Raw genomic sequence first — 25,657 nt, forward strand, 5'->3', positions numbered from 1 at the left:
GAGATTCAATCATGTTTTGCAAAGAGGATTTTTTACTCTTGCTATTTTAATGCTAAAAGAATTTAATAGCTCTTTGCTCAAATTCTCGAAAACAGGAACACACATTAAAAATGTATAGAATGAAACATGTTGAATCAGCATCGGTGTTATTTGGTTTAAAAAAACATTCAGAAAGTCATCAAAAATAAAGTACGGCTCCTAAAGTGCCAGTCTATGTCTCTGGCTTTCTAAAGGACAGTCTTGAAAAGAACTAGCCCATGCATTTTGTTTCTCATTTCTGAGTGGCGCTTTAAATTAAGAGAGCTCTTTGGCCTCCCAGCCTCTCTACTACTTGGTGGCATTGCTCACTGTGGGCTCCTTTCATAATTGCAGACACAATTGAATTGAAGCAAATTGATGAATTGCTACATTTCCCCCAATTATTTTAAGGGTGGAATATAGGATTTTATTAGGCCAGAGCTAGAATGTGTAGCTTAGGGAACAGATATCCTAGTTTCCCTGATGATGTACCAGCAGATTTCTTAGTATTGACATCACAAAGTCAAAAGTGCACACACCCACCCCTATGATCAAACACTCATAGAAGACAGTACAAATAAAAAGAGGATGTCTTTAGGTTTGCCAAACTTCCTGAACAATGAGAAGCAAAATAGTAAATAAGAATGCAAGAATTGCAAACTCAGGGGCCTATAGGGACCAAGTTTGGGAACAGAGTGTAAGAGTTGCAGGTTTACGCTTTCACGAAGATGGTGCCGAAGGCGAAGAAGGAAACCCCTGCCCCTCCCAAAGCCGAAGCCAAAGCAAAGGCTTTGAAAGCTAAGAAAGGTGCTGAAAGGCATGCACAGTCACAAAAAAAAGAAGATTCACACATCACCTACGTTCCAACAACCCAAGACCCTGCGTCTCTGAAGGCAGCCCAAATATCCTTGAAAGAGCGCCCCCAGGAGAAACAAGCTTGATCACTATGCCATCATCAAGTTCCCCTTAACTACTGAGTCAGCCATGAAGAAATAGAAGACAACAACACACTTGTGTTCATTGTGGATGTCAAGGCCAATAAGCACCAGATCAAACAGGCTGTGAAGAAGCTCTATGACATTGATGTGGCCAAGGTCAACACCTTGATCAGGCCTGATGGAGAGAAGAAAGCATATGTTCAACTGGCTCCTGACTATGATGCTTTGGATGTTGCCAACAAAATTGGGATCATCTAAACTGAGTCCAGCCGGCTATAAATCTAAATATAAATTTTTTCACCATTTAAAAAAAAAAATTGCAGGTATAGCCCCGGATGAGAATGGGGAGTGATGGGGATTTTGGTGGGTTCTAGGACACACATCCATCTAAGGCTCCCTTTGATTGTTGCCATGCAGGAATGTGGCCCCCATGTTACCATATCGTTTTTTTGCCCATAAAGAGAAATCAGAAATCCAGATATTAATTCAAAATACCCAAGTTAGAAATGTCAACAATTAACTTTTAAAAAGTTTTTAAACATTGTTCAAAAGCCTATCTGCCGGCAGCCCGGGTGGCACAGTGGTTTAGCGCCGCCTTCAGCCCCGGGCTTGATCCTGGAGACCCAGGATCGAGTCCCACGTCGGGCTCCCTGCATGGAGCCTGCTTCTCCCTTTGCCTGTGTCTCTGCCTCTCTCTCTCTGTGTCTCTCACGAAAAAATAAATAAAATCTTAAAAAAAAAAAAAAGCCTATCTGCAAGCCAGATTCAGGCTACCAGTATATGCGCTTTGGTAAGTAGAAAGGTTATGGACTTAGAGTGTATTAAATCAAAAAGTTGTAGTTCAGCTATTACAACCACTATTCACTAAAAATGCCCAGATTTCTTGTGACCAATGAGAATACCATTTTATCTCAAAAGGTTATTATAAGTAGATAATATATGTAAATAGGCACAGAATCTAACACCGATTAAGTACCCAAATAACAATATTCTTTTCTCATTTAGGGAAACAGAACACAGGTATAAGACAACAGTAATGTTACAAGTTCATTACCAATCCAGAAGTATATAGCTTAACAACCTGTAAGCATGTTTTAGGTACAGAACTGTGTTAGGCTCTCTAGGGCAGCAGTTCCCAGCCTGGCAATTCACCAGTATCATCAAAATCAACTAGGAGTTTGTTAAAAGTGCTGATTCGAGGGTCCCACCCATCATTGTCATATTAAACCTGTGCTCTATACTCTACACTCAGATTTATGAGATCTTCTCCCATACAGGCCAAGAATCTGCATTTTAATAAGTTCCTCAGGGGAGAATGTTTTACAGCCAGTTCTCACTGGTCTTCAGGTTGGTCATTTATGGAAACCACTGCTCTAGTGAATGAGTCATTATTCCGTCTAATTAGGGAATGATCATATGCATATGCACACATGCAAGGAGAAGTGGTAGTAATTAACCAAAGCTCCCTAGGTATAATTGTCTTTGATGAAGTGCTGACTGAAGGCACTAGACAGTAGACCATTGACAAAGTACTTAAGGAAAACCAAATGGGAAAGGGAAGTGAGCTGTGCAATAAAGCAAGATCAGGACTTTATCAGAAAGGTGCAGAACAGTCTGGCAGTCTAAGAGAGGCAAGGGAGCAGAGATGTGTAGACCGTTTGGATTGACCTCAACATGCGTGAGGAGCATGATAGAAGATAACAAGCAGAAACCACGTTGTGAAGGCCCTTGAAGGTCAGGCCCCATATAATGAATATTTAACATTGCCGAGTATTTTGGTATGGATGAGTGGTTGACATAAGTGCACACTACACTTAGACCACTTTATTGTAAACAAGTTTTTGTTTGCTATAACTTAACTTTTCTCCTTTTCATACACACAATCCCCTTTTGCTAAAATTAAAATGTCTGTTGATAATGAACTTTAAACTTCAAGCCCAAGAGGAATGCAGAAGGGTGCTGAGCTTAAAGTGCTCCAATATAGTCAAGGTAAGTGAAGGAAAAAGAATCAGGCAGGAGGTGGGAGAACAACCAGAAGGAAGAAGGCAGGCAGAGATAACTGAGTGTGGCTGAGAGACCGGAGGAGAGGAGGCCTAGAAAGAAGGTGAAGTGGTGGGGGCATCCAAAATTTTCAGGAGCCACAGGGGCAGGCTTCTTTAATTCTCTGTAGCAGGAACCTCTGCTACTGATGGCTAAACCCTGATGCTCACTAGATTGTAGGTCGAGTAGAGGGAAGGGGACTTCCAAATTAGTGATCAGCAGAGAGCCTTCCAGAGTGAATGCATCAGGCGATGCGGATGGGCATCAGAGACGGCCTGTAGCCTCAAGTTCAGGGCAGTCATCCTAGCAGATGGATTAAATATCTAGTCTATAGTGTTTTTTCTGCTCCTTGAAGAATGGTATGACCTTCTCAAGGAGACAAGGCCACTTGTCTCCTTGGCACCTCAGTTCCCTTTGTGAATAATGAAGTGGTTGTGTTAAGTCAATGGTATTCAGTTTTTAGCTTGAAACAACATTGGGACTGGACCCTTCGAACTACATTTTATCTGAAGGACTGGTGGCTAAAGCAGATGAAGTTGGAGTTGCTCAGGTTGAAGTGAGGGCAGGAAGTGGGGTGCTGCTTGAACAACCTGTGATGGCTCTAATGTGAGGGATCAGATGCACAGTAAAGCACCGTTGACATCTGAGCATATAGAAAGTTGTCATGTGGTGCCTGAGGACTTCCCAGAGAATTGTCCCAAGCCACAGGAGAGATTCTCATTCGGTCTGCTGGAAATCACTGTGGCCTCAGGGTGGACTTTTCTGAAGCCATTTTGTTATTAGGGCATCTGGACAGGGAAAGACAGCCAACAATGAGAGTGAAGGGCCGCCTCCCTCCCTGCAAAGACTGCAGGGAGCACCTGGAGCACCTGGGGTTGGGCATCTACAGGAAGCCAGCCCCAGAGCCTATGACCTTCCATTGTGCCAGCTGGAGAAATTTACAGCTGCCACTCCTTGTTTGCAGAGTTCCCTGTGGCTTGGAACTGTAAATATCCTCTCGTTTTGGGACAGTTGAAGTAGGGATTATTGCTCATACAGCAAATGTTAATTGAACACCTACCGTGTGGCATAAAGGAGGATAGTCCTGCCCTTGGAACCAGAAGGACAGTTGGGAGGGGCACTTAGACATGCAGTGGACATCTATTTACCAGATCCCGGGCTATGCACATCTCATTCCTTATTCAGTGCTCACCATGGCTCTGAGGGAGGCGTTATCATCCCTTCTTACGGATGAGGAAACTAAGACTCAATAAAATTAAGTCTTTTGTCCAAAGTGTCAAACAGGTGGAATGTTTCTGAGCTGGATTCAAACCCAAGTTAATCTGTTTCTATACCATCTCACTTCTGCCTAAACTGGAGTCTATAATCTGCCACTTAGCAACCTTTGGCAAGGTGGTCAAGCACTTTGAGCCCCCGTGGCCTTCTTCCCTGCCCCCCACCACTAGATTACTGACTTACTACAAAAATGTACAGCTCAGAACAGCTAGATGCATAGGGCAATGTATGCAGAAAAGGGTGTGGAGCTATCGTGTCCTCTCCAGGCACACCACTCTCCTCACCTCTCCGCATGCACACCAACCCAACTCTCCAGGACACCCCCCCCCTCCCAGTGGGCTTCTTTGACAAGGGATGATAACAAGGGATGAGAGTCACCATGACCCCAACTACCTTATATTGTTGTGGTAAGCACTGAAGGAGAAAGTGAATGTGAGGAGGTGCCTGGGTGGCTCAGTCAGTTAGGCGTCTGCCTTTGGCTTGGGTCACGCCACAATCTTGGGGTCCTGGTATTGGGCCCCACATCAGGCTGTCTACTCGGTGGTGAATCTGCTTTTCCCTCTCCCTCGTCCTCTCCCTCTCCCTCTGTGATCTATTTCTCACTCTTTCTCAAATAAACAAAATCTTTAAAAAAAAAAAAAAAAAGTTGGGGCAGCCCCGGTGACTCAGTGGTTTAGTGCTGCCTTCAGCCCAGGGCATGATCCTGGAGACCCGAGATTAAGTCCCACATCGGGCTCCCTGCATGGAGCCTGCTTCTCCCTCGGCCTGTGTCTCTGCCCCTCTCTCTCTCTCTCTCTCTCTCTCTCTCTCTTTGTGTCTCTCATGAATAAATAAAAAAAAATCTTTAAAAAAAAAAAGTGAATGTGATAGGGTGCCTGGCGAACTCAGAAGAGCACCCGACTCTTGATCTCGGGGTTGTGAGTTCAAGCCCCATGTTGGATGTAGAGATTACTTAAGTAAATAAACTTTGGAGAAAAAAAAAGAATGTGAAACCCTTTTACAACTGATAACACTTATGCAAATGTGAAGTATTATTGTTACATAAGGAGGGGAAGTAGGTGTCCTGAAAACAGCCTCCTCCCCTTGTTCCTGGAAGATTAAAAAAATGCTTGGGAGCAAACAGCCATGAAGTGACTCTTGTCTGAGACTGACATCCTAGGTTTGTTCTCTCCACTTCTGATGGCCCGGGAACCTTAGGAGCTGGACAGAGGGAGGAAGGAGGGTGTAGGAGGGGAAGTGGGACTAGGGAGGGAGAAAGAAAGGACTCTGGGTCAGGTCAAGGCCTGTGGCTCCCAACTGGACTTTGAAGTGTCCGAAAATATCTTATCAGGGATGTGATGGCTCCAGAGGCAGGATAGGAAAGACAAGGATTGCATGAGCTGTTCCTTGGGAAGACAGCCACCAGCCATAGCAGCCATGGGATTCTTGTGCTCCCCACTGGCCCCCTGCCAGACCGGGCTACCTGACGATGCTTAACCCACTGAGGACAATGCCTCCTCCCCTAAGCTGAGGCCTTTTCCTTCCTGGCCTTTTCCCCTGGAAGGGAGGGAGAACAATTGAGCCAAACCGTTTCTACCCAGGTGTTTGCACCCGTAAGCCTAGGCTCTAAACCAAATACCACATGCTTAAGCGGCTACCATGGCTGGCCCATCACACAGCAGGCAGACTCCTCAACTGCCTTCCATTCAGTCCTGGCTGTGCTGAACCCCAAAGAGGCAGCCCATGGTCTCCCCGCTCCCTTCGGGTTTAGAGCCCAACTTTGATTTTCTGTCCTCTTCAATGATAATAGAAATGCTAGATCTCAATCCAAAACTGAGGTAGGTATGTATTATCCCCCACTTTCCAGAAGTTGGAGTTATGCCACTTTACTTTTTCAGAAGACCTACATTATTGGTAGCTGTTTTTGATAACCAGAGAAAATCCAAAGAGGATTTTCACTTTTATGAAAAAAAGCTACTACTGTACTAACGTAGGTCATTTGTGAAGGCTAAGTAGTGTAACATGAACTTTCAGAAGGTGAGGAGTACTCTTCACTTTACACCACTTTAGTTAATGAAGTTTTCACAGGAATTATCTGCTTTTGGTTTTGTGTTTTTTTGTTGTTGTTTGTTTTTAGAGAGGAGGGAGAGGCAGAAGAGGGGAGAGAGAACCCAAGCCGACTCCCCACTGAGCGCAGAGCTAGAGCTGAAATGCGGGGCTGTCTCCTGACTCTGAGATCATGACCTGAGCTAAAACCAAGAGTCAGGGCAGCCGGGGTGCCTCAGCGGTTTAGCGCTGCCTTCAGCCCAAGGCCTGATCCTGGAGACCTGGGATCAAGTCCCATGTGGGGTTCCCAGCATGGAGCCTGCTTCTCCTTCTGCCTGTGTCTCTGCCTCTGTGTGTGTGTGTCTCTCATGAATAAATAAATGAAATCTTTAAAAAAATAAAAATAAAAAAATAAAACCAAGAGTCAGATGCTTACCCAACTGAGCCACGCAGGTGCCCCAGGAAGGTTCTACTTTTGGATAGCGAGGGAAACCTGTCTCTGTCAAAAAAAAATAGTGAGGAAAAGAGAAATGGAAAAAGAGCACAGGAAGGAAGAAAGGGCTGAGGGTGGCAGCATGAGCACAGCGCCTGGCAGAGGCTTGGATCAAACATGACCTCTGTTACCTGTTTGCATTGATGTTTGTTGCGGAAACCCTCTTCTCACCTAGAGCACAGGCTCACTCCCTGAATGTGAATTATCACCAGACCACACAGCAGCGTTTCATGAATCAGCTTGCGTGCCCATTGTGCTGGCCTGGCCACTGCAGCCCCAAGCTCTGTGATGACACAGGTTTCACTGCCTCTTCCTCTTACTCCACAAAGCCCCCTCTCCCTGTACATATTGAAGGCAGCCCCTGAGGGCATCTCAAATATGTCCTCCACTAATCCTTTCAGCTGTCATGTGTCCCCTGAGCAGGAACATCCCGTCTCTGATCCCTTCATGCAATCCCACCACTGCCTCCCCCAAATGTCCCTTCACAAAGTGGACACCAGGGTCGGAGTTGTTCACTGGGCCTTAATATCACTGTCCCCAAATCAGAGCTGCCTGCCCCCCACAAGCAGTGTTTAGTGTTTAGATGAGATTGCTCTACCATCTTAGTCCACGTCCATTACTTTTATGACCTGTTGAATGACAAGGATTCAACCAATTAAGTTCTCAAGATCTCATTGGCTTTATTAATTGATTCATGAATCAGGCAGATCCTATCTAGTAAGTGGAGGAGAGCTCCATTGAGCTGCAGGAAAGAAAAGGTTTCAAAGGCAGAAAGAGAATAGAAAAAAGGAAATTATTAGCAAAGAATGCATTGTTTTAGGCAAGGTCACCCTTCTAAGGGGAACGGAAAGGGTCTATCAGTATATTTCCTAGTGCTAACCAGGAAATTCCAGGCTGACTGGTTAAAGGTTACAGTCCTGGGAGAGCTGAAACTACAGTTAGGTTAGGTATGCTGACATTGGAGTTTTAACATAAGTGACTCCATATTGGGCCTGAAGTTTTCTTTCTAACAGACCCCAGTGTGAATCCCAAAGGCCGACTAATAAATGAACTCCAGGTCCCTCCGACCCTATGACTCTTTACTTGAGCCCAGCATGTCATACCCAATCCCTTTCCCTTAAGAAGTGTCTCCTACATACTCCAAGCAGCTCCTGATGTAGCTGTTAACTCCGTGACTGCGCACAAACCCACAACTTACACTAGAGTGAAGCCCCAATTTAACCCACAGCCCTCTGGAGACTGGGGCCACTCCAGGCCCACAGAATGAAGGAGCCCAATCACCTCGGACCAAGGATTAGGAAACAGATTCCCTGAGGAGAACGCATGAGGTTGTGGAACAGTGAAAGCCCAGGATCAAGTATCTCCTACGCCCAGGCCCTACATGTGGAAACAGCTGTTCAAACTGTAACAAAACCAGGTTGATTGTGTCAGTCACAGAAGGAAAGTCGGCATAAATAGAGCTTAGAAAACCTGGCTTATCTCTCAGGATTGCCCCGTGGGCAAGGTAAATATTTAGTTCTAGCCCTGGAATGGTGCCTGCTAATTCAGTGTTTTGCTATCATTTTTTTAAATTCATTCATCCTGCAAACATCTGCTGCCTGCCCCCCTCTGCGTGGTCAGCCAAGGCGTGGCACTTCCATACTCTGATGGCTCAGAGGCAATCCTCCAGTCTTCCTTCAAGGGGGTCTTGGTTGGGGAGGAGGGCTTCACAGAGGAGTCACTTTTAAGCTGAGTTTTGGCTGGCGCATAAAGCTCATGAGACGAACACAGGGAGGGAGGGGCAGGGGAGAGTGTTCCAGAACTAGGGAACAGCGTGTCTCCGGCTGGCTAGGTGACTTCTAAATGCAAGCTTCCCTGGAAGTGCTTCCAGGTCAGCAGCACTTAGTTCAAGCAGAGCAGCACAGACTGCAGGGGTTGTGGGTCTGCTAGCCGCTCAGCTCACCGGGGGCAGGGGCAGTCCCTTTACCTAAGCCTCGGTTTCCTTCAGAATGATGGCAGAGCACAGCGATGATCCAAGGGTGGGCTTGAGTACCAGACTGTATGGATCCAAGTCCCACTACTGCTATACCACTCGCCAGTCATGGGTCCCTAGCATTTCATTCCCTCCTGTGAAAATGGGGAAAATAGAAATGCACATTTCAGAAACTTGTTTTAAGGATTAAGTGAGCTATAAAGCATGTTGTATAGTTTTGCCTGAATAAATACTAGCTGCTATTAGTGTGGTGTTATTTGTGTAGACTCAGGACTAGCAATGCCTGTCCCAGGGTTCTTCCAGTCCAGGACTGATTGAAAGCCTACTATGTGCTCTAGGCTATCTGGGCACCAATGCGCCACAGCCCTGCAGGTTGGCTTCCCCAGGAAGCTACAGAGTTCAGTGCACAAGATGTTTATTAAGAAGAGTCTCTAGGGGGATCCCTGGGTGGCGCAGCAGTTTAGTGCCTGCCTTTGGCCCAGGGCGCGATTCTGGAGACCCGGGATCGAATCCCACGTCGGGCTTCCGGTGCATGGAGCCTGCTTCTCCCTCTGCCTATGTCTCTGCCCCTCTCTGTGTGTGTGACTATCATAAATAAAAATTAAAAAAAAAAAAAAAGAAGAGTCTCTAGGACTAACACTTGTAAAGAGAGCAAAGCAGGGTTGGGCTGAGACGAGGAAGAGATGGAAACGTCCCACAGGCCCAGTGGTCACCTTGCCTGGCCCCACCAAGAGCCTGGAAGCTGGAATGATCCCTTGGAGTCATCCCAAACTGGGCTAACTCTACCCCCACACTGATCACAGTAATTGGCTGCTGCAGAAAGAAGCGTGATCTCCAATAAAGGGCTTCCTTCCCCTGGAGCGGCCAATGGCTGAAGGCATCAGCACTCCATGGGCATTCACCGCTGGAGCAGGCCTTCCTTGGGCTCTGAGCTGGGCAGGACAGTGTCCGCCACAAGGAATAAATGGAACAGATGAAAATCACTGCTGTCACTGGGCAGCCCCTGTGGCGCAGCGGTTTAGCGCCGCCTGCAGCCTGAGGTGTGATCCTGGAGACCCAGGATCGAGTCCCACGTCAGGCTCCCTGCATGGAGCCCTCTGCCTGTGTCTCTGCCTCTCTCTCTCTCTCTCTCTCTGTGTGTGTGTGTGTGTGTGTGTGTGTCTATAAATAAATAAAATCTTTAAAAAAAAAAGAAAGAAAATCACTGCTGTCCCAAAGAGGCTATGCCAGTGGGAGCTTTTGTTCTAGATTACTGTCAAGATTCAGCGAAGTAGTGCGTGTGGATAATGACAGCCAGAGGTAGTGAAACAGATCAGGCTGCTTACAAGGTGAAAGGAATCGAAATAAAGGCGTCAGTTGGACTGAGGGAACCCAAGTGCCTGCTGGTGTCGGGGTCCTGCTCTTCCTGTACTCCAGGCTATGAAGGGAACGAACACTCCAACTCCCACAGGGTTCTGCACCTCTTGAGTCTCCTGGGTTTATAAATAAAACCCTGGCACCAGGCCCCTTCTGACCCCACCTGGAGGCTGCAGCCAGATACTCCCTGAGCCCGCCCTCCCGCAAGAGGTGGCTGGCCTGATGAGTGGGAGCTGAGCTGCAGGAAGGGGCCTTAACGCTGCAGCTCAGGGAGGCAGGAGTCAAGCAGAGACCCAAGGAGGAGGAATGAGATTGCTGATGTAGGAAAGGTGTTAGGGTTCAAAGCCAACGACGGCCAAGAAAGAATTCTTGAGACGACTTTGGTGCAACAAGGCGGCCTTATTAAGGCACAGGGACAGGACCTATGGGCAGAAAGAGCTGCACTGGGGTTGTGAGGGGTGGTGCTTATACACTTGCAAGTTGGGAGGCGGTTAGGGACAGAACAAACCTCCAAGGCATTCTGGAAGGTTTCTAGGACCCTGAGCGGGCTAGCTATTGTTGGGGAAAGGTCATTTAAAGGTCAGTAAACTCAGTCATGAGCTTCCTTCAGATATATATTAGTGGGCCTATGTTTGGAGGATGATTCCTAACATGTATTTTGGGGTAGGGGGTTAGAGATAAAGGGAATTTCCAAAGGAATTTCTGTATGTTTAAAGTAGACTCACCAGATCCTAAAGGGTCGGGCTAAGATGGCCTTTTGCCCTTAGCAAAGTGTCAACATCCGAGGCAGTTGAGTCCCTAGAGGAATGTCACTCTGCCTGTTTCAAGTATTTGTCAGTGGGCTGTGAGTAGTAAGGACATTTAAGAATTTTTCTTCTGCCTTTTTTTCTGCAATTTCCTTGGAACTGACCTCTCCCAAGTCTTTGGAAAACTGTGGGGAGGAAGTCCACTGGCAGAAAGGCCTGCTCCAAAGTGTACCCAGTTGCCCTTCCAACAGGGAACCTGATACTAGGCAGGGGGAAATCCCCTCAACCAGTGTGCTGTCAGTTCCTGGAAGGTGTGGCCAGCAGGAGAGAGAGGGAGATGGACAAGGAGGAACTGGTGGCTGGCTCAGTCTCTGACCCCTTTCTTTGCCCACTCTTCCCTCTCGGCCTGTTTCCCTGAGGTGGGATAAGATCATCAGATGTGGTAAATACAATTCAAGATACACAGTTCAATTTCAGCTGCAGATAAACAGATAATGATTTAGTATTAAGTCTGCCCCATGCAGTTTGAGAGATATACTTTAAAAGGTATTATTTAGGGCACGTGGGTGGCTCAGTTAGTTAAGCGTATGCCTTTGGCTCAGGGCATGATCCCAGGGTCCTGGGATCAAGCCCCACATCCAGCTCCCTGCTCCATGGGGGTTCTGCTTCTCCCTCTGCCCCTCCCCTTGTGTGTGCTCTCTTGCTAGCTCACTCTCTCTCAAATAAATGAATGAAATCATTTAAAAAAAAAAGTGTTCTTTATCTGAAATTCAGATTTATCAGGCAATCCTAGGTGGGTGCAGATCATATGCTGGGGAAAGCCTGCAGCAAATCAGGACAGAGGGCCAGGGACAGCCAGTGATACAGAAAGGGACACATCAGAGGACACACCTGGTAATCCTGCTACTAAGGAAGGACTGGAGGACAGTGAAATGGATCCCACAGCAGGAATGCGGCAGAGGTCCTGGGGACACTCAGCCCAAGTCTAAGCCAGACCCCCCCACCCAGTAAGGCAGGGATGTGAGGGCTGCAGAGCAGGCTGGGCCTTGGTTGGTCCCCTTGACTCGTCCTGTTGTTCTGGGTGACCTTATTTAACTCTGGGCAAAAGACAGGCTGGGACAGCTCTGTGTATGGGTGGAGTGGAGTGCTGGGGGGATGTCCTGGTGTGTGAGTAGAGAAGCAGGCCCCTCAAAGGATCTCGGTTTCTCCCTTGCATAGGAGCAGGACTGCCACCCCACCTCACATCTGCTCCTCATTGCAGAGGCAAATCCAGGCATCACTTCTTAGAATTGTGACTCCCACCCACTCTTTCCTGTCCCCATCCCTGGAAGCAGCCAGTTTCTCTCCATCTGTAGGTCCTTCTCAAACTTCAATGCTCTCTCTAATAAAAAGAATCATAATGATAACTACAAAATATTGAATAAATCCTCTCAGCCAGGCTTCTTGTTTCATCTTTAGGTGACCTTATGAAGTAAATATCATCATCATTCCCATTTTACAGATGAGGAAAACAGAGGCTCAGGAAGGTAAATGAAGTTATCAAAGGCTTTTCACAGCAACCAACCTAGGTTTGTGTGGCTCTGGGGTCCATGTTCTATGAGCATATTCTATAGACCTAATAGCACTGTCATATGTGCATGCCCTTTGGTCAGGAGTCCCAGAGGAAGAGCATAGACTGGGTTTTTCTACCTGAATCTTCAGTCCCTGGCACAAAGGAAATAATAGTGTTTGTTGAAAGACTAAATCTTGTTGAAAGATCAAAATGTACCATCATCCCTGCCCTGTCCCCTGGCCCTCTGCCTATCCTCCCAGGCCTTTAGCAGCCGACACTTGGAATGTGAAGAGCCTTCCACGTGTCCATTCTCAGCTGGGGCTAGGGCTCAGAGGAAGGAACTGGCTTGTGACTTCGCCTGTCCTGTAGCTCTCCCCCAAAGGAAGCCCCTCCCTGGGCCTGCGTGGGCCCAGGGACATGTCCTTAGTCCCTAGAGGAGATAATGCCTTTGTCCCTACTCAGATAAACAAACAGAGCTGCTAGATGTGTAATTGGAGGTGCAGGAGCAGCGCCCCACCCACAGAGATAGGCTAGGCCTTCTTTTCAAGGTCACCGGCAGGAGCCTGAAGACAGCCAGGCCCAGTTAGATGGAAAGGTTAAGCTTAACCCATTTTGTAGATGGATAAACAGGCCCAGAGCATGGAGGACTTGTCCCCATGCCTGCCAGGCCACCAGCTTCCTTGCCTCTTCCCATAAGGAAGCCCAGAGCTTCAGGGTAATACCACATGGGGGGCACTATTCATAATGTGGTCTCTGCATAGGCACCCCCAGAGTTTGGTGTCGTAGCGGCCTTGTCACATACCTGCGCACACTTGCACACCTCGCCACTACTCATGACTCTGGGGCCCTATGGACCCTTCTGCTCTCCCCACCCTTCCATCCCACCTGTCTCAACAACCCGGGCAATGTCAGATCAGAGCCACAGGAAACAGGGCCAGCAAGTGTTCAAACTGAGAGCCAAGATGGGGAAGTTTATTTTCCAAGAATCATCTAAACACATGGAGAGTATTTTAAGCTCCTGGCTTCCACCCAGATGCCAAATCTAAACAGGGGGCCAGAGAGAGGCCAGAGAGATGGGCCATCGGGGATACAGAGCAACCAGCAGAGACAGGGTGGGACAGGGTGCTACTAACCCCACCCTAACCCCTGATCCAAAGATGTGCATCCCTGGGAACTATTATGGGTCAAAAGTGGCAACGGGAGCCGAGGAGGTACAGAGAAGTGACCCCAGATTCTGACAGGTCCCCCTTGATGTAGGAAAGACATTAGGGTTCAAAGCCGATGGCCGAGAAAGAATTCTTGAGACGTCTTTGGTGCAACAAGGTGGCCTTATTAAAGCACAGGGACAGGACCTGTGGGCAGAAAGAGCTGCACTGGGGTTGTGAGGGGTGGTGCCTATATACTTTCAAGTTGGAAAGGGGTTAGGGACAGTACAAACCTCCAAGGTATTCTGGAGAGAAGGTTTCTAGGACCCTGAGCAGGCTAGCTATTGTTGGCAAAGGTCATTTACTACTGTTCAGTAAACCCTCAGTCATGAGATCCTTCAGATGTAGATTAGTGGGCCTGTGTTTGAAGGATGATTCCTAACATAAAATCTTGTTGGGGGTAGCAGCGTAGAGATAAAGGGAGATTCCAAAGGAATTTCTGTATGTTTAAAGAAGACCCCGGGATCCTGAAGGGTCAGGCTAAGATGGCCTTTTGCCCTTAGCAAAGTGTCAACATCAAGGCTGTTGAGTCCCTAGAGGAATGTCACTCTGCCTATTTCAAGGACTTGTCAGTGGGCTGTGCATAGTAAGGACATTTAAGGATTTTTCTTCTGCCTTTGTTTCCCACATCACTCTAACCCCTTTCTGTGCCTCAGCATCTCATCTGTGCAACAGAGAAATACCACCACCCTTACAGGACTATAGTGAGGCCCATGTCTGGCACTCAGCGGGCATTTGACAAGTGTGTATCACGGTCAGTGCTGGGAGCCAGTAACCTCGGAGAAGTCAAATGGTGACCCAGACTACCAGGCACTGAGCCTTCCCCAGACCTGGCCAGCTGCAGCGAATGAAGCGTGTGTATGCATCTGTGTACATGGTGCGTGCCCAATGCAGTGACCAACGGGCATTAGAAGTAAATGAAAGGAGAGCTGAGGTGAGGGGAGGCTGGGTCCTCTTTCTGAATAAGGGGGATGCTGGTAGCCCCTTATCATCTCTGGCAGAGTTGTGTCAGGAGCCAGACTGGGTCTCTAAAGATGGAGCACCTTCTCTAGACAGGGGTCTACCCAGGGTGGGGGGGCGGGCGCATGGAGGATTGGATTTACTCAGGAGAGGAGGCTCTCAAGAACACACATACCCCACAAGAGGGATTGCCTGTCAGCCTCAACTCCAGGGTGTGGGGGCCAATTCCACGAATGGCTCCTGCAGTGATTGGCCAGGAATGAGCTTGCTATGAATCACGAGTTGACAGCACTGACTCAGCCTTAGGCATGAGGGAGGGCGGGTCCAGCTCAGGGAAGAGGTTTCTGCCCTGGAACCCCAACAAGCTATGCCTTTCTGGCACTCACTGGCCAGGTTTATTATTGCGGGGTCAGGGGGACAAGGGAGGGCCAAGTGTCTTCCCCCTGGTCTCCTTTCGTCCCTTGGAGAGAGCTGGGACCTCCTGGTTGTGCTACCCTGTTATTCACTGAATGCTGCCTTGAGAGCTATTGGGGGGGGGGACTCATCGGGGAGGGGGACAGTTTGGATTTCTGAGAACCCTGAGCCTTGAGTGGGAGGGGGAGGGCACAGCTTAAATCTCAGATCCCCCACAGGCTGCACCAGGAACCAAAGAGAACAGGTTTGATGTCCACACACCCCCTGCTGACACAGGCTGCCTGCTGTTGCCATGGTGACAGTAATACCACCCCCCACGGCTATGTGGTCACCTTCGAAGGGAGGAGGGTGCTTATTCTTGGTCACGAAAGGGGAAAAGGGAGGGGAGGCTTCTCCCTCTCCCCAGGCTGAGCTGGCGGTGGTTAGAGTGTCAGGGCAGCTGAAAGCTTAGAGGTCACCTCCACCAACCAGCTCCCCTCCAGAGATGGACAGCTTGCAGGGGTGGGGCTGAGGGGGCTTCTAGCACCCGGTAATGGGACCCTTGAGTGCCCTGAGCTGGATCCACATTTTCCCATGCACAAGTTCACACCTCCGCATGGTGTGAACTTGTGCTAGAGAGGGCTTAGCCCTACCCACCAGGGACCCCTCTTCACCCAGCCAGGCCCATTCTCTTCCCCCTTCCCTCCTGCATCTCTGCTCCAAAGTCCAGCTTTGCCCTGGCTGATGAGGTCCCAGAGCCTGGGGTCTCTTGACCCCTGGTTGCGTGGCTTGGGACCTGTCCGTGGGGCCTTCATTTCCTTCTCCCCCAGTTTTCTGGACCCTCCTCTCCATACCTGCCTCCTCCTGGCCTCACAAAGAATCTAAAGACCCTTGGATGGACTCCTTTGTGACCCATCAGCTAGCTCCGCCATCACTGTACCACCTCCCCTCACTCCTCACCCCTGCAGCAGCACATCAAGTCCCTCTGCACTAGCCTCTGGGGGCTCCCAGCTCTCTCACATTCAAAACCAGCATCCTTACAATGTCCTACTGCAAGCCCTCCCTGCCCCCACACACCTGACCTCTCCCTTTTCCCCTTACCTCCTCCCTTCCCCTTCCTCTCAACTCTCCTCTAGGGCTTTTCCTTCCCTCACTCCAGTCCTGCTGGCCTTCCTGCTGTTCCTCTGACTGGCACCCTTCCTTCTGCTGGCTTCCAGATGGCCTCCCTCCCTGACCTCCTTCAAGTCTTCCTGATGCCCCCTCCCCACAGACACCTTTCCTAACCCCCTTCCCTTCCTGATTTGTCCTTCTCCATAAGCTCCTACTGCCTTCTCATACATTGTACAATGTATATTTTATTTATGGTGACTCCAGCTAGCCTGGGGACTCCAGGGAGGGCTGGCATTCTTTGTCTTCTCTGCCACATCCCCAGTGCCTAGAACATAGAAGCTCAAGAAATATTTGGGCAAATAAATGAACCTGAACCTCCTGGCACCTACCTTGCCTAGGCTGCACTCACACACAGCCCCAGCATGGAGGGAAAGTGCTGAGCTGGGTGGGAGGGGGTTGAGCACCTCTGCCAGAGCCCCACTGTGTGGTCTCCACCTAGCCTGCTCTCCTTTTTGAGCTTCAGCCTCCTCCATTATACAATGAAGAGGCTGGATTGGAACTTCTCTGCCTTTCTCTGTGTTGGAACTCAGAGCTGGCTTTGCATCCCCCCAGGTGGGGTATAGACAGGGAGTCCACAAAGGTAGGAGAGCATGCCTGGTGGTCCCTGCCCAGAAGAAATCTCCAAGACTTAAGGCCCTTACCCTGGAATGGCAGTGAGTTGAGGGGAACAGGGCAGGGATAGTCATGGAAACTAAAAATAGACCTGAGAAAGTTTTCTCCAAAAATATATCCATTTAATCATCATCAAAATCCAAGGTAGGAAGCCTGAGGAATGGAGGCCCCAGGCTTCTACAGGCTGAGAGCAGAGGTCAAGTGTCCAGAAGGGAGCTATCATTGGAGGAAGCCAGCCATCAGGCAGGTGAGCATGGGGACCAGCAGGGTGGGCAAAGGCAAGGGCAGCAGCTGTCCTGGGGCCTGAGACTTGAACACGACGCGCTGGCCCTGGCGCTGCAAAGGCCTGATGTTATCTGTCATGCTCAGTTTCTGATCCACATCATAGTACAGCTTCTTGGAGAATGCGAGGATCTGTGGGAGGGATGGGGCTCAGCAGGAAGTGGGGGGGGGGGCGGCAAGCAGAGCTGTGCTTCCTGCTCTGTGACCCTAGACCAGTCCCCTTGCCTCTCTGAGCCCTCATTAGTAAAAGGGTTCAGAATCCCTAGCTTTTTGTACAGATGAAAAGAATAAAGGATGTAGAGTGCTGGTGGGGGTTTAGTTCCTCCTAGCTTCCCTTAGCCAGGTGGACACACAGCTCTACAGTTTTGAGGGCCCATAATCTGATCACTGGTCACTGTTTATTATTACTTTTACTACAGAACAGAGGTTCTCAGACTTGAGTGTAATAGCATCATGGTTGGGGTGGGGGCGCTTGTTGGACCCACACTGCCAGGCCCCACCCCTGGAGTTTCTGATTCAGTAGGACTGGGGTGAGGTCTGAGAATTCAAATGTCTAGCAAGTTCCCAGATGATGTTGATGCCACTGGTCCAGGGACCACTCTTTGAGAGCCACTGGTCTGCAATGGAAGTATCACCGGAGCAGGGATCCGGTTCACAGCTATATCCCTGGAGCCGAGTACTTATAAGGACTTGAGTACCACTGTTGGGTGAATGGACTGCTTTCCTATTGTGGCTACACTGACCCTCTCTGAGCTGCTCTGGCCAGCCCCGGACCCTCCCCCTTGCCAACCCCTCCCTCCCAGGACACCAACTCCCTGCCCTCAGCTGGACAACTCCGGCCTACTTGCAGGGGGCGGCATGGAAGCCTTTTCTGACTGCTCCTGCCACAGCCTCCCCTTCCGCTCTCAAACCAGAGATGGGCTCGGCAAGGCCTTCCTTGCTTGTCTGCTTCAGGGGTTGTCTATGGATTCAACCAACAGGATCTCAGCTCCCTGGGGTGCCCCATCACCACCCCAGCCCAGGGGGCCTCTGTGAGGATCCAGAGGGATGGTTTCTGGGAAACCAGGCATTGGGAGGCTGCATCCCTGGCTGGGCCATATGTACCTGATCCCTGTGGAGCTTAATGCGCTCCTGGAACACGGTCCAGACAACCTTCTCCTGGCAGCCTGGAGTAGTAAGTGAGCCCAGGTAGCGGTAGTAATGCCTCAGTTTCTCCTTCTTGGGGAGGAGGTCAAACAGGCTGATGCTCTCTTTCATTGTGGTGTTCATCTCTGCAGCAGGGGTAGGTACAGAGAATACCCTCAATTGGTGGGGAAAGCGAGGGATCCCGAGAGCCCAGGCCACCACATCACCCCACCCCGGCCCTTCTTCAATAGAAGAAGTCTCCTCCCCTCCCCACCCCTCCAGCCACTCACTGGGTCTGGGGACAGAAGACAGTGTGTCCACCAGAGGCTGGAAGCCATCATTTTCGGATCCAGCCTGGAAGAGAAGGGAAGGAGGCCTTGAGAGGGACTTGTGGAGAGCCAGTGGTGACCACCAGTCCATTCTTCTGGTCTGGGGTGGGGAAGGCAGGCAGCTTCTAGGACTGAGGCCCTGAGAGGCTCTGGGCTCCCCACCTAGGTGTATACAAGTCGCTGAGAAACAGGGGAAGTCGGGGTCCCCCAGCCCCCTCCTGCCTTGCCGGAATCCCAGATCTCTGGATCCTAAGAAGCAGCCTCTCAGACCCCGGGGAATGAGGGCCACACCTCCACCAGGAAGGCCAGCACTGCAATCTCATCTTTGGAATCCTGGGCCTCCTTCTCATTCTCCAATGACTGCTTCTCTTTCTCGTGTACTATGTGCATCTAGTGGGGGTGAGAGGAATGGAGAGAGGACCCATGAGTGGGCTGGAGCACCCTTCTTGCCCAGGGCAGGTCCACCCAGAGCCCAAGCATGCACGGACTCGGAAAAGGGCCCTTACCTCCATGGCAAAGCGATTCCCATTGATGGTGTGCTCGGAGCCCCTGTCCATCTCCTCCGACCAGTGCAGATGCAGCTGCAAGGCCCGGTACTGGGTACTCAGTCCCCCTCCAGCGATGGAGGCCTCTTGATCCAGCAACACCATTACTGGAGGGCACATGCGGGGGCAGAGTCCTTGCGCCTGCCTCCCCTAGCCTCGCCCAGCACCCCCCTCCCAGTCCCACCCACGGAGAACCTCCCATCCCGCCTCCTACCCCTCACAGGCTACAGTCTTGGGCCTGCAGGGACAGGATGGGATTGGACAGGTGGTACAGCCCAGACCTGTCGCTGACCCTGCAAAGATACCCCCCACCGCTTGCCTCTCTCTCTCTCTCTCTCTCTCTCTGCACACCCCCACTGTGCTTAACGTGCCACTCAGCCCAGTCCCTCCCCTGCTTCAAGCCCCCTCCCTGATGCCCCGGCCTTCTCAAGGGAATGTCCAAACTCCTTAGTCCTGGGTCACCTGCTCCTGGGCTGACTGGCCCCTCCTGGTTCCACTCTCTGCCTGCCATGCACACGGTGCCACACACAATTTTCTGAGCACCCTGAGCTTCATGCCTCTGTGCCTTGGCCCTGCTGTTCCCTCTTCCTGGAATGCTGCCCCTCCTGGTCTGATGGAAGTACTGAAAATACTGTGAAGTGTTCCCCAGGCCTGTCCTGCTTCCCCCTACTCTCCCACCACTGGGCTGTGCAGCCCTTCCTCAGCAAAGATGCTCCCTGGAGGAGCCCACACATCTTAGTCCTCCAGAACTCAGGGGTCCCAGGACCCCCATCCTACCTGCTCGAGACCCACCTGAATGCCCATTGTTTTGGACTCTCCACTGTTGCTTCTTGTCATAGCCAGAGAAGGAGAAGGGTCCCAGGTTTGAGTCCACCTGTGCCTCTGTAGTGTCAATGTTGATGGGGGACTGGCGGCTCTTCTGGCAGTCTTCACCCCACTGGCTGGGCCCTGAGCGGGGAGGAAGGGTCCGCTGAGAGTCAGGCAGAGGGCACCTCCTCAAGTTGGAGGAGGGGGAATGGAAGAGCGCTTGGAAGCTGTGGAGTGGAGACCCAGGAAGGGGGCCTCAGGAAAGTCACGCTGACTAACAGGAAGCGTTATCTGAGAGCTGGAGGCCAGGAAGTAGCCTCTGGAGAAGAACACGGTCTGTCGGGACTTGGGAATGGGACAGCGCTGTGTAGTCACTGAAACACAGCAGAGGCAGGAGGACAGCAGACGGTAGGGAAACTGATCCAAGTTTGAAAACAAAATGCAAAGAACCACTTCCCAGGTCCACCCGAAAGAAAAGGTATCACTGGAAAAGGCCTAAGGCTCCATTTTGTTACAGAAGCAAAATGTGGGGTGCCTGGCTGGCTTAACTGGTGGAACGCGTGACTCTTGATCTCAAGGTCATGAGTTCAAGCCCCATGCTGGGCAGGAAGCCTACTAAAAAAAAAAAAAAAGAATACAATGTGTCTCTGTATCTGATGCTATTGCTGATTTGTTTGATAGAAGACTTCTCCTCTTAGTGACAAAGACGGGAGATGCCTCGGGTCACTGTACCTTCCCTGTCCCCTGAGCCCCAGGACTCTGGACTCTGTGTGTGTTTGAAGGACTGATATCTGACAGGTGGAGAGGCATCATTACCCTCATCCTTCCCACCTTCCCCGGGCTTTCATTTTGACCTGGGCAGTCTCCACCATGCAGAAAAGCCTGTCCCCAAGACTTGCTGTACTTACCTGAGCAAGCATAGTTGGAGGCCTTGGCTTGAATCTCATAGCACCAGTGTGACTCTGGAAGAGAGAGAAGAAGGATAGGAGGCCTGCATCAGTGTATTTCTGCACACATGTCTCTAGGAATCGACTTGAGCTGTGTGCACATAAGCAACACTCTACACAGTGGGTCAGAGGCTAAGAATATCCTCGGAAGCCAGAGACCTCCTTGGGTTGGGATGGAACATTCCTGGAGTCTAGGAAGGAATGCCCAAAGGAAGGAGACTTAAGAAAATACAGGGATGGGGACAGAGTGGTAGAAGCCAGGCCCCAGGTGTCCTGACCCATTGCTAACCAACTGGTCATCGTGCCCAGGACACTGTTCCTCAGGCAAAACAGTCACTCTTGGGAGGCCATCTGAGGCCTCAGCTCTACCCCAGGAGTTGGCCTTGATATTCTCCTCCAGCTGCTCTCAGCCTCCTCCTCCTCCCTTGTATCTCCTACCCCAAACCTGGAAGGGAGGTTCTGGCAAGAGGACAGGATGAGGATTAGGCCCAGTCTCCCCTCCTGGGACAACAGAGCCAAGTTCAGCCTGGCTGCCTTCCCAGAGTTGATCCGGGATGACGGAGGAGATTAGACTAGCCCCTCCCTGGAACACACGCTCTGGTGTGATTAACACCCATTCTGGGCTAAGCTCTCACAGCCCACCAGGGAAGGCAGTCAGGACCTTTCCCCGGTCCCAACACCCCACAATCCTGGTAGGTGGTCAGATTCAGGTTCTAATCTCAGCTCTGGTTCACCTCAGTAGAACCAGCATCTCTGAAAAGAGGCTGCACTGCAAACATATTACACTAAGTGCAAGATGTTACTAACAGGGGAAACTGCCAGGGCAGGGGGCCTTGGAAGCTTTCTGCTCAGTTTTTCTGTAAACCTAAAACTGCTCTATAATTATAGTCTATTGGTTAAAAAAAAAAAAAAAAAGCATGCAGCTGTAGGGTGGACAAACAAGTCACCTAAGCTCTCTGAGCCTCAGTTTTCTCATCTGTCAAATGGAGCTAACAGCATCTACCTCTCTGGGCTGTAGGAGAATTAAATGACAGACTACAGAGTATTCCAGGGAGCCTAGAGCTTAGTTAAAGTCCCTAATGAGTACTTCCTTTCCCTGGCCTCCCTCCCTCTGGCCTCAGATAAGTGCGCAGATGGCCAAGGCTCAGGCTGGGCAGACAGAAGAGAAATGAAGTGAGCTGGAAAGAACTCAGGGATGATAAAATTCCTAAGAAAAGCATAGCTTCCCACTCAGCCTGAGCTGAGGCCTATGAGCACATCCACCCCCTTCTTGCAGGGCTGGCTCCATCCACCCCAACATCCTCTGGGGTCTCTGGAATGAGGCCCAGGTGGAGAGGGAGCCAGGAGGAGGTGGGGTTCTCAGTAGGGGAGGGAAGGAGGGGTTCCAGGCCAGGAGAGTGAGCATCTATAGAAAATGGGCACCTTCTGGCTCCAGGCCCCTTGGAGCCAGCTAGGGCTATGAGTCTCCCAGCTCTGGGTCAGAGGCCCTGCCGTGCTGGCCCAGCCTCTTTCAGAGCCTTCCCCATGGACCCCATGACAGTCCATCCCCTGCCCTGGACAGGGCTAAATGTGGGGAACTGCTGAATCTAGGGAACACCCATGTAGGTCAAACTCAGCAAGGGGCTGTGGCCACTTCCCACCCAGGCCCTTCTCTGCAGGTGGTCCTGGCTCTCAAGTTGGAGCCTGTTCACCTGACTCAGTCCTGGCTCTGGCTTAATCTGTACAGCAGAGTTTATTAACTTTCCCGAGCCCTCCATTCTACCTCAGGCAGAACAAACCACCACCAACCTGGGACTTTGGTCAGTGTCCGAAGAGCCAATGGATGGATGGAGGTCATGTGCAAGTGCAAAAGGCTCCTCGTTATAATTCACCTGTGTCTTCCCCTCTCATCAGTCCTGAAGGCAGGAGGGGCCTCTGAGGTTGACTGGAGGCCCAAACGGAAGCTATTCCCGGGGAGCATTGTCTGAGCCAGAGACCTGAAGGACATAGCCTCCTCTCAGCCTCCCCCAGGGCCCATCTGGTTTAGGCTGAGCCATCCTTAGGAATGTGCTCTTCCCTGACTCTGGGTACAGCTCCTGGTTTTGTAATGGTGACCTCTGATCCACTGTCTTAATCATGGAGACTTTTGACCTATGCAGCTGAATGCTCTTGTAACTACCCTCTTCTGGAGGCAAGAACCAGGAAAACACAATGTTGATGAGGCCAAGGGTCAGGTCTATGTCCACAGGCCGAGGTTAGAGACCTCAATCCATCTCAAGGGCGCCTGGGAAGGAGGAAGCTCCCCACACCCAGATCTGGGCTCCAAGCTCCAGGTCTAACCAGGCGTGCAGTACTAGACCTGATAACCATCACCAATCACCCGGCCACTGTCCCCACTCTCGACCTGTGTACCACCCGTCCCCTTTCTTTAGAGGTGATTGAAGAAGTTCTCTCTGATGGACCTTGCTCACTCTACCCTCTCACTTTCTGGAGAAGGAGGAATCCTGGAAACCAGCTCAGCAAAACCCAAGTATGTCCTGGCAAAGTATCAGTAACTCCTGGCTAGGGTTCTGGAGCCCTGAAGAAGCCTATGATCCTCTCCCCTCCTTCTCCATCTATGGCAGAAGATGCTCTCGGTTGTTTGATGTGTATCCTGGTCACTCTCAAGTGTCCCAGGGGATGAAATGGGTGGAAGACGGGTCCCAAGATCCCAAGACAGTTTCCAGTCCAAAAGCCCCAGCACTTAAGGAGAGCACCGCTTGTATGAGGGGGCAGCTGAGATTGATCCCTGGCTGCCTGGCCCCAGGCCAGTGGTAGAGCCATGACAACCTTCATGTGTGGGGCGTCTGCCATGTGCCACACAGGTATCGCACTAAGCACTTACACCCACTATCTTATTCTTATCTGAATCCTTGAAACACGTGAAGTCAGAATTACTATATATCGTGAGAAAACTGAAGTTAAGCGACTTACCCAGGGCCACACAGCTACAAAGCAACTGAATTAATTGCAAAGTGTTTCTCTTTTCTCTTTCTACCAAACCCAGCTGCTTAAGTAGGTTTCAAACTCAAACTTTACATACAAAATTTATCACATCCCATCTGTCCTCTTCCCTCCTCTCCTAGAAAGAAGCCAGTAGTTTCTATAAGATTCCCCTCATCCCCTCTAACACACACACACACACACACACACACACACACACACACTGCCCCCCAGCTGAATCTTCCCTGCAAAGGGCACACTCTCTCCTTCTCTGCTGCTAAGGGCACCCTCACTCCTCACCCCTAACCCCACGACTCCAAGAGAGAAGCATCTAGCGTCGGGAGAGGAAGTTTGGTTAGGTGGACCCCAAAGGGGACCATCGGAGGAGTAGCTGAGCTGAAGACTGGCAGATGGGGGCTTCCTGCAAAGGAGCTGGTCCCCCGCGGGGTCACAAAGAAGATGCCTCCCCATCCCTGTGCCCAGCCGCGGGGTTGGAGGTGCTTCCAGCTCCTTATCAAATATTAACGCACAACTCCTGCCACCTCCCACCCAGGCGAATAATTAAGAGCTCGGCCACATCATTAATCTTTAAACGAAAATCACCCTGGCCGGAAAGACCGGCTCGGCCAGGGCGTGGGGTGTCCTAGGGTCCCCAGCCCGCGGGCTCCCCGTACAGTGCTGGGGGGCTGGGACGCGGCAGGGGGCGGCAGCCTCGGGAGACAAGGGACCCAGGGCGAGAAGCGGGAATGCCAGGGCCCCTCGGCACCCAGGGTGTTGCGCGGGCTCTGGGCGGGGGCAGCCAGCGGGCGCTGAGCCCGCGCAGGGCGGACAGCGACCCCGGCCAGGCCGAGCACCAAGGACGCGTGCAACGCCAGGAGGGCGAGCAGAGCGGCGTGCGTCGAGGCGGCGGGGGAGCGACCGCCCCGCGCCCCGCGCCCCGCGCCCCGCGCCCCGCGCCCCGCGCCCCGCGCCCCGCGCCCCGCGCCCCGCGCCCCGCGCCCCGCGCCCCGCGCCCCGCGCCCCGCGCCCCGCGCCCCGCGCCCCGCGCCCCGCGCCCCCCGCGAGTGCACCCCGCGCTCCGCCGCCGCACGTGGCCGCTGTCCGCGCCCGCCGCGTCCGCCGAGGCCCCGCAGCGCTGGGGCGGGGGGCGGGGGGCGGGGGGCGGGGGGCGGGGGGCGCCGGCCCGGGGCCCCCGCGTTCACCTGCGCAGGCGGAGGGCCGGGCGGCCGCGAGGGCCAGGAGCGCGGGCAGCAGCCGCATCCCGCACAGGAGCAGAAGCGCCGCGGAGCCGGGGGTCGCGCGCCGAGGCGGCCTTCGGGGGTGCGGCGGTCATGCCGGCCCCGGGTTTTATAGCGGAGCTGCGACGGCGGGAGGGAGCCCCGACAGCGGGGCGCGGGGAGCGGCTCCTCCCCCTGGCGGAACCTCCCCTCCCGGCGCGTCCTGTCCCTGCGCTGAAATCCTCCGCTCCCCTCCTGGCGCAGCCCTCCCGCCCCGGGCCACCTTGTGCCTCGTGCCCGCCCGCCCCCCCCCCCCCCCCGGGCCACCTTGTGCCTGGTGCCCGCCCCCCCCCCCCGCCCCCGCCGCCAGCTCCGCTCCGCTCCGAGGCAGCGCCCTCCCTCCGGTCCGCCCGCCCCCATCTCACACCTGGTGTCTGGTTTGGGAACAAGGTGCAGACCTTGCGAGCTGCCTGATCAACACAGGAGCGGGTGCCCGGATTCCTGCCTTTGATCATTTCGGCCCGGACCCCTGCGCAGGCCTCTGGCCGGGGGAGCGGCCCGCGGGGCCTGGGAACGGCCTTGGTTGGGGGGCGCGGGGGGACGCAGCCTCCCAGGATGGTGCAGTGGAGGCGGCTGCGCTGGGGTTGGTGGCATCCGGTGTCCCGGGGAAGAGGCTTGCTCTTCTTGCT

The 25,657-nt window shown here is 52.0% G+C and overlaps 1 protein-coding gene across 3 annotated transcripts; it reads right to left on the bottom strand.

Annotated features, from left to right (window-relative positions):
* Positions 1-16,855: 16,855 nt before the first annotated feature.
* Positions 16,856-25,228, bottom strand: CA4 (carbonic anhydrase 4). 3 transcript variants are annotated; one of them, XM_025996073.2, is made up of 9 exons: positions 24,052-24,227; positions 22,579-22,766; positions 20,752-20,805; positions 19,829-19,984; positions 18,998-19,143; positions 18,783-18,881; positions 18,453-18,516; positions 18,142-18,308; positions 16,856-17,169 (listed from the first exon to the last, which is right to left on the bottom strand). In XM_025996073.2, the coding sequence occupies exons 2-9, from the start codon at positions 22,625-22,627 to the stop codon at positions 16,975-16,977; spliced, it is 930 nt and encodes a 309-aa protein (XP_025851858.2). In that variant the 5' UTR covers positions 22,628-22,766; positions 24,052-24,227; the 3' UTR covers positions 16,856-16,974. The 3 variants fall into 3 exon arrangements, with proteins under 3 accessions (XP_025851858.2, XP_072603750.1, XP_072603751.1); XM_072747649.1 differs by lacking the exons at positions 22,579-22,766; positions 24,052-24,227 and adding an exon at positions 24,954-25,228; XM_072747650.1 differs by lacking the exons at positions 18,783-18,881; positions 22,579-22,766; positions 24,052-24,227 and adding an exon at positions 24,954-25,138.
* Between the last annotated feature and the right edge of the window lie 429 nt (positions 25,229-25,657).

Source organism: Vulpes vulpes, chromosome 2 (genome assembly GCF_048418805.1).
Source record: "Vulpes vulpes isolate BD-2025 chromosome 2, VulVul3, whole genome shotgun sequence".
In the NCBI taxonomy this organism is placed as follows: Eukaryota; Metazoa; Chordata; class Mammalia; order Carnivora; family Canidae; genus Vulpes; species Vulpes vulpes.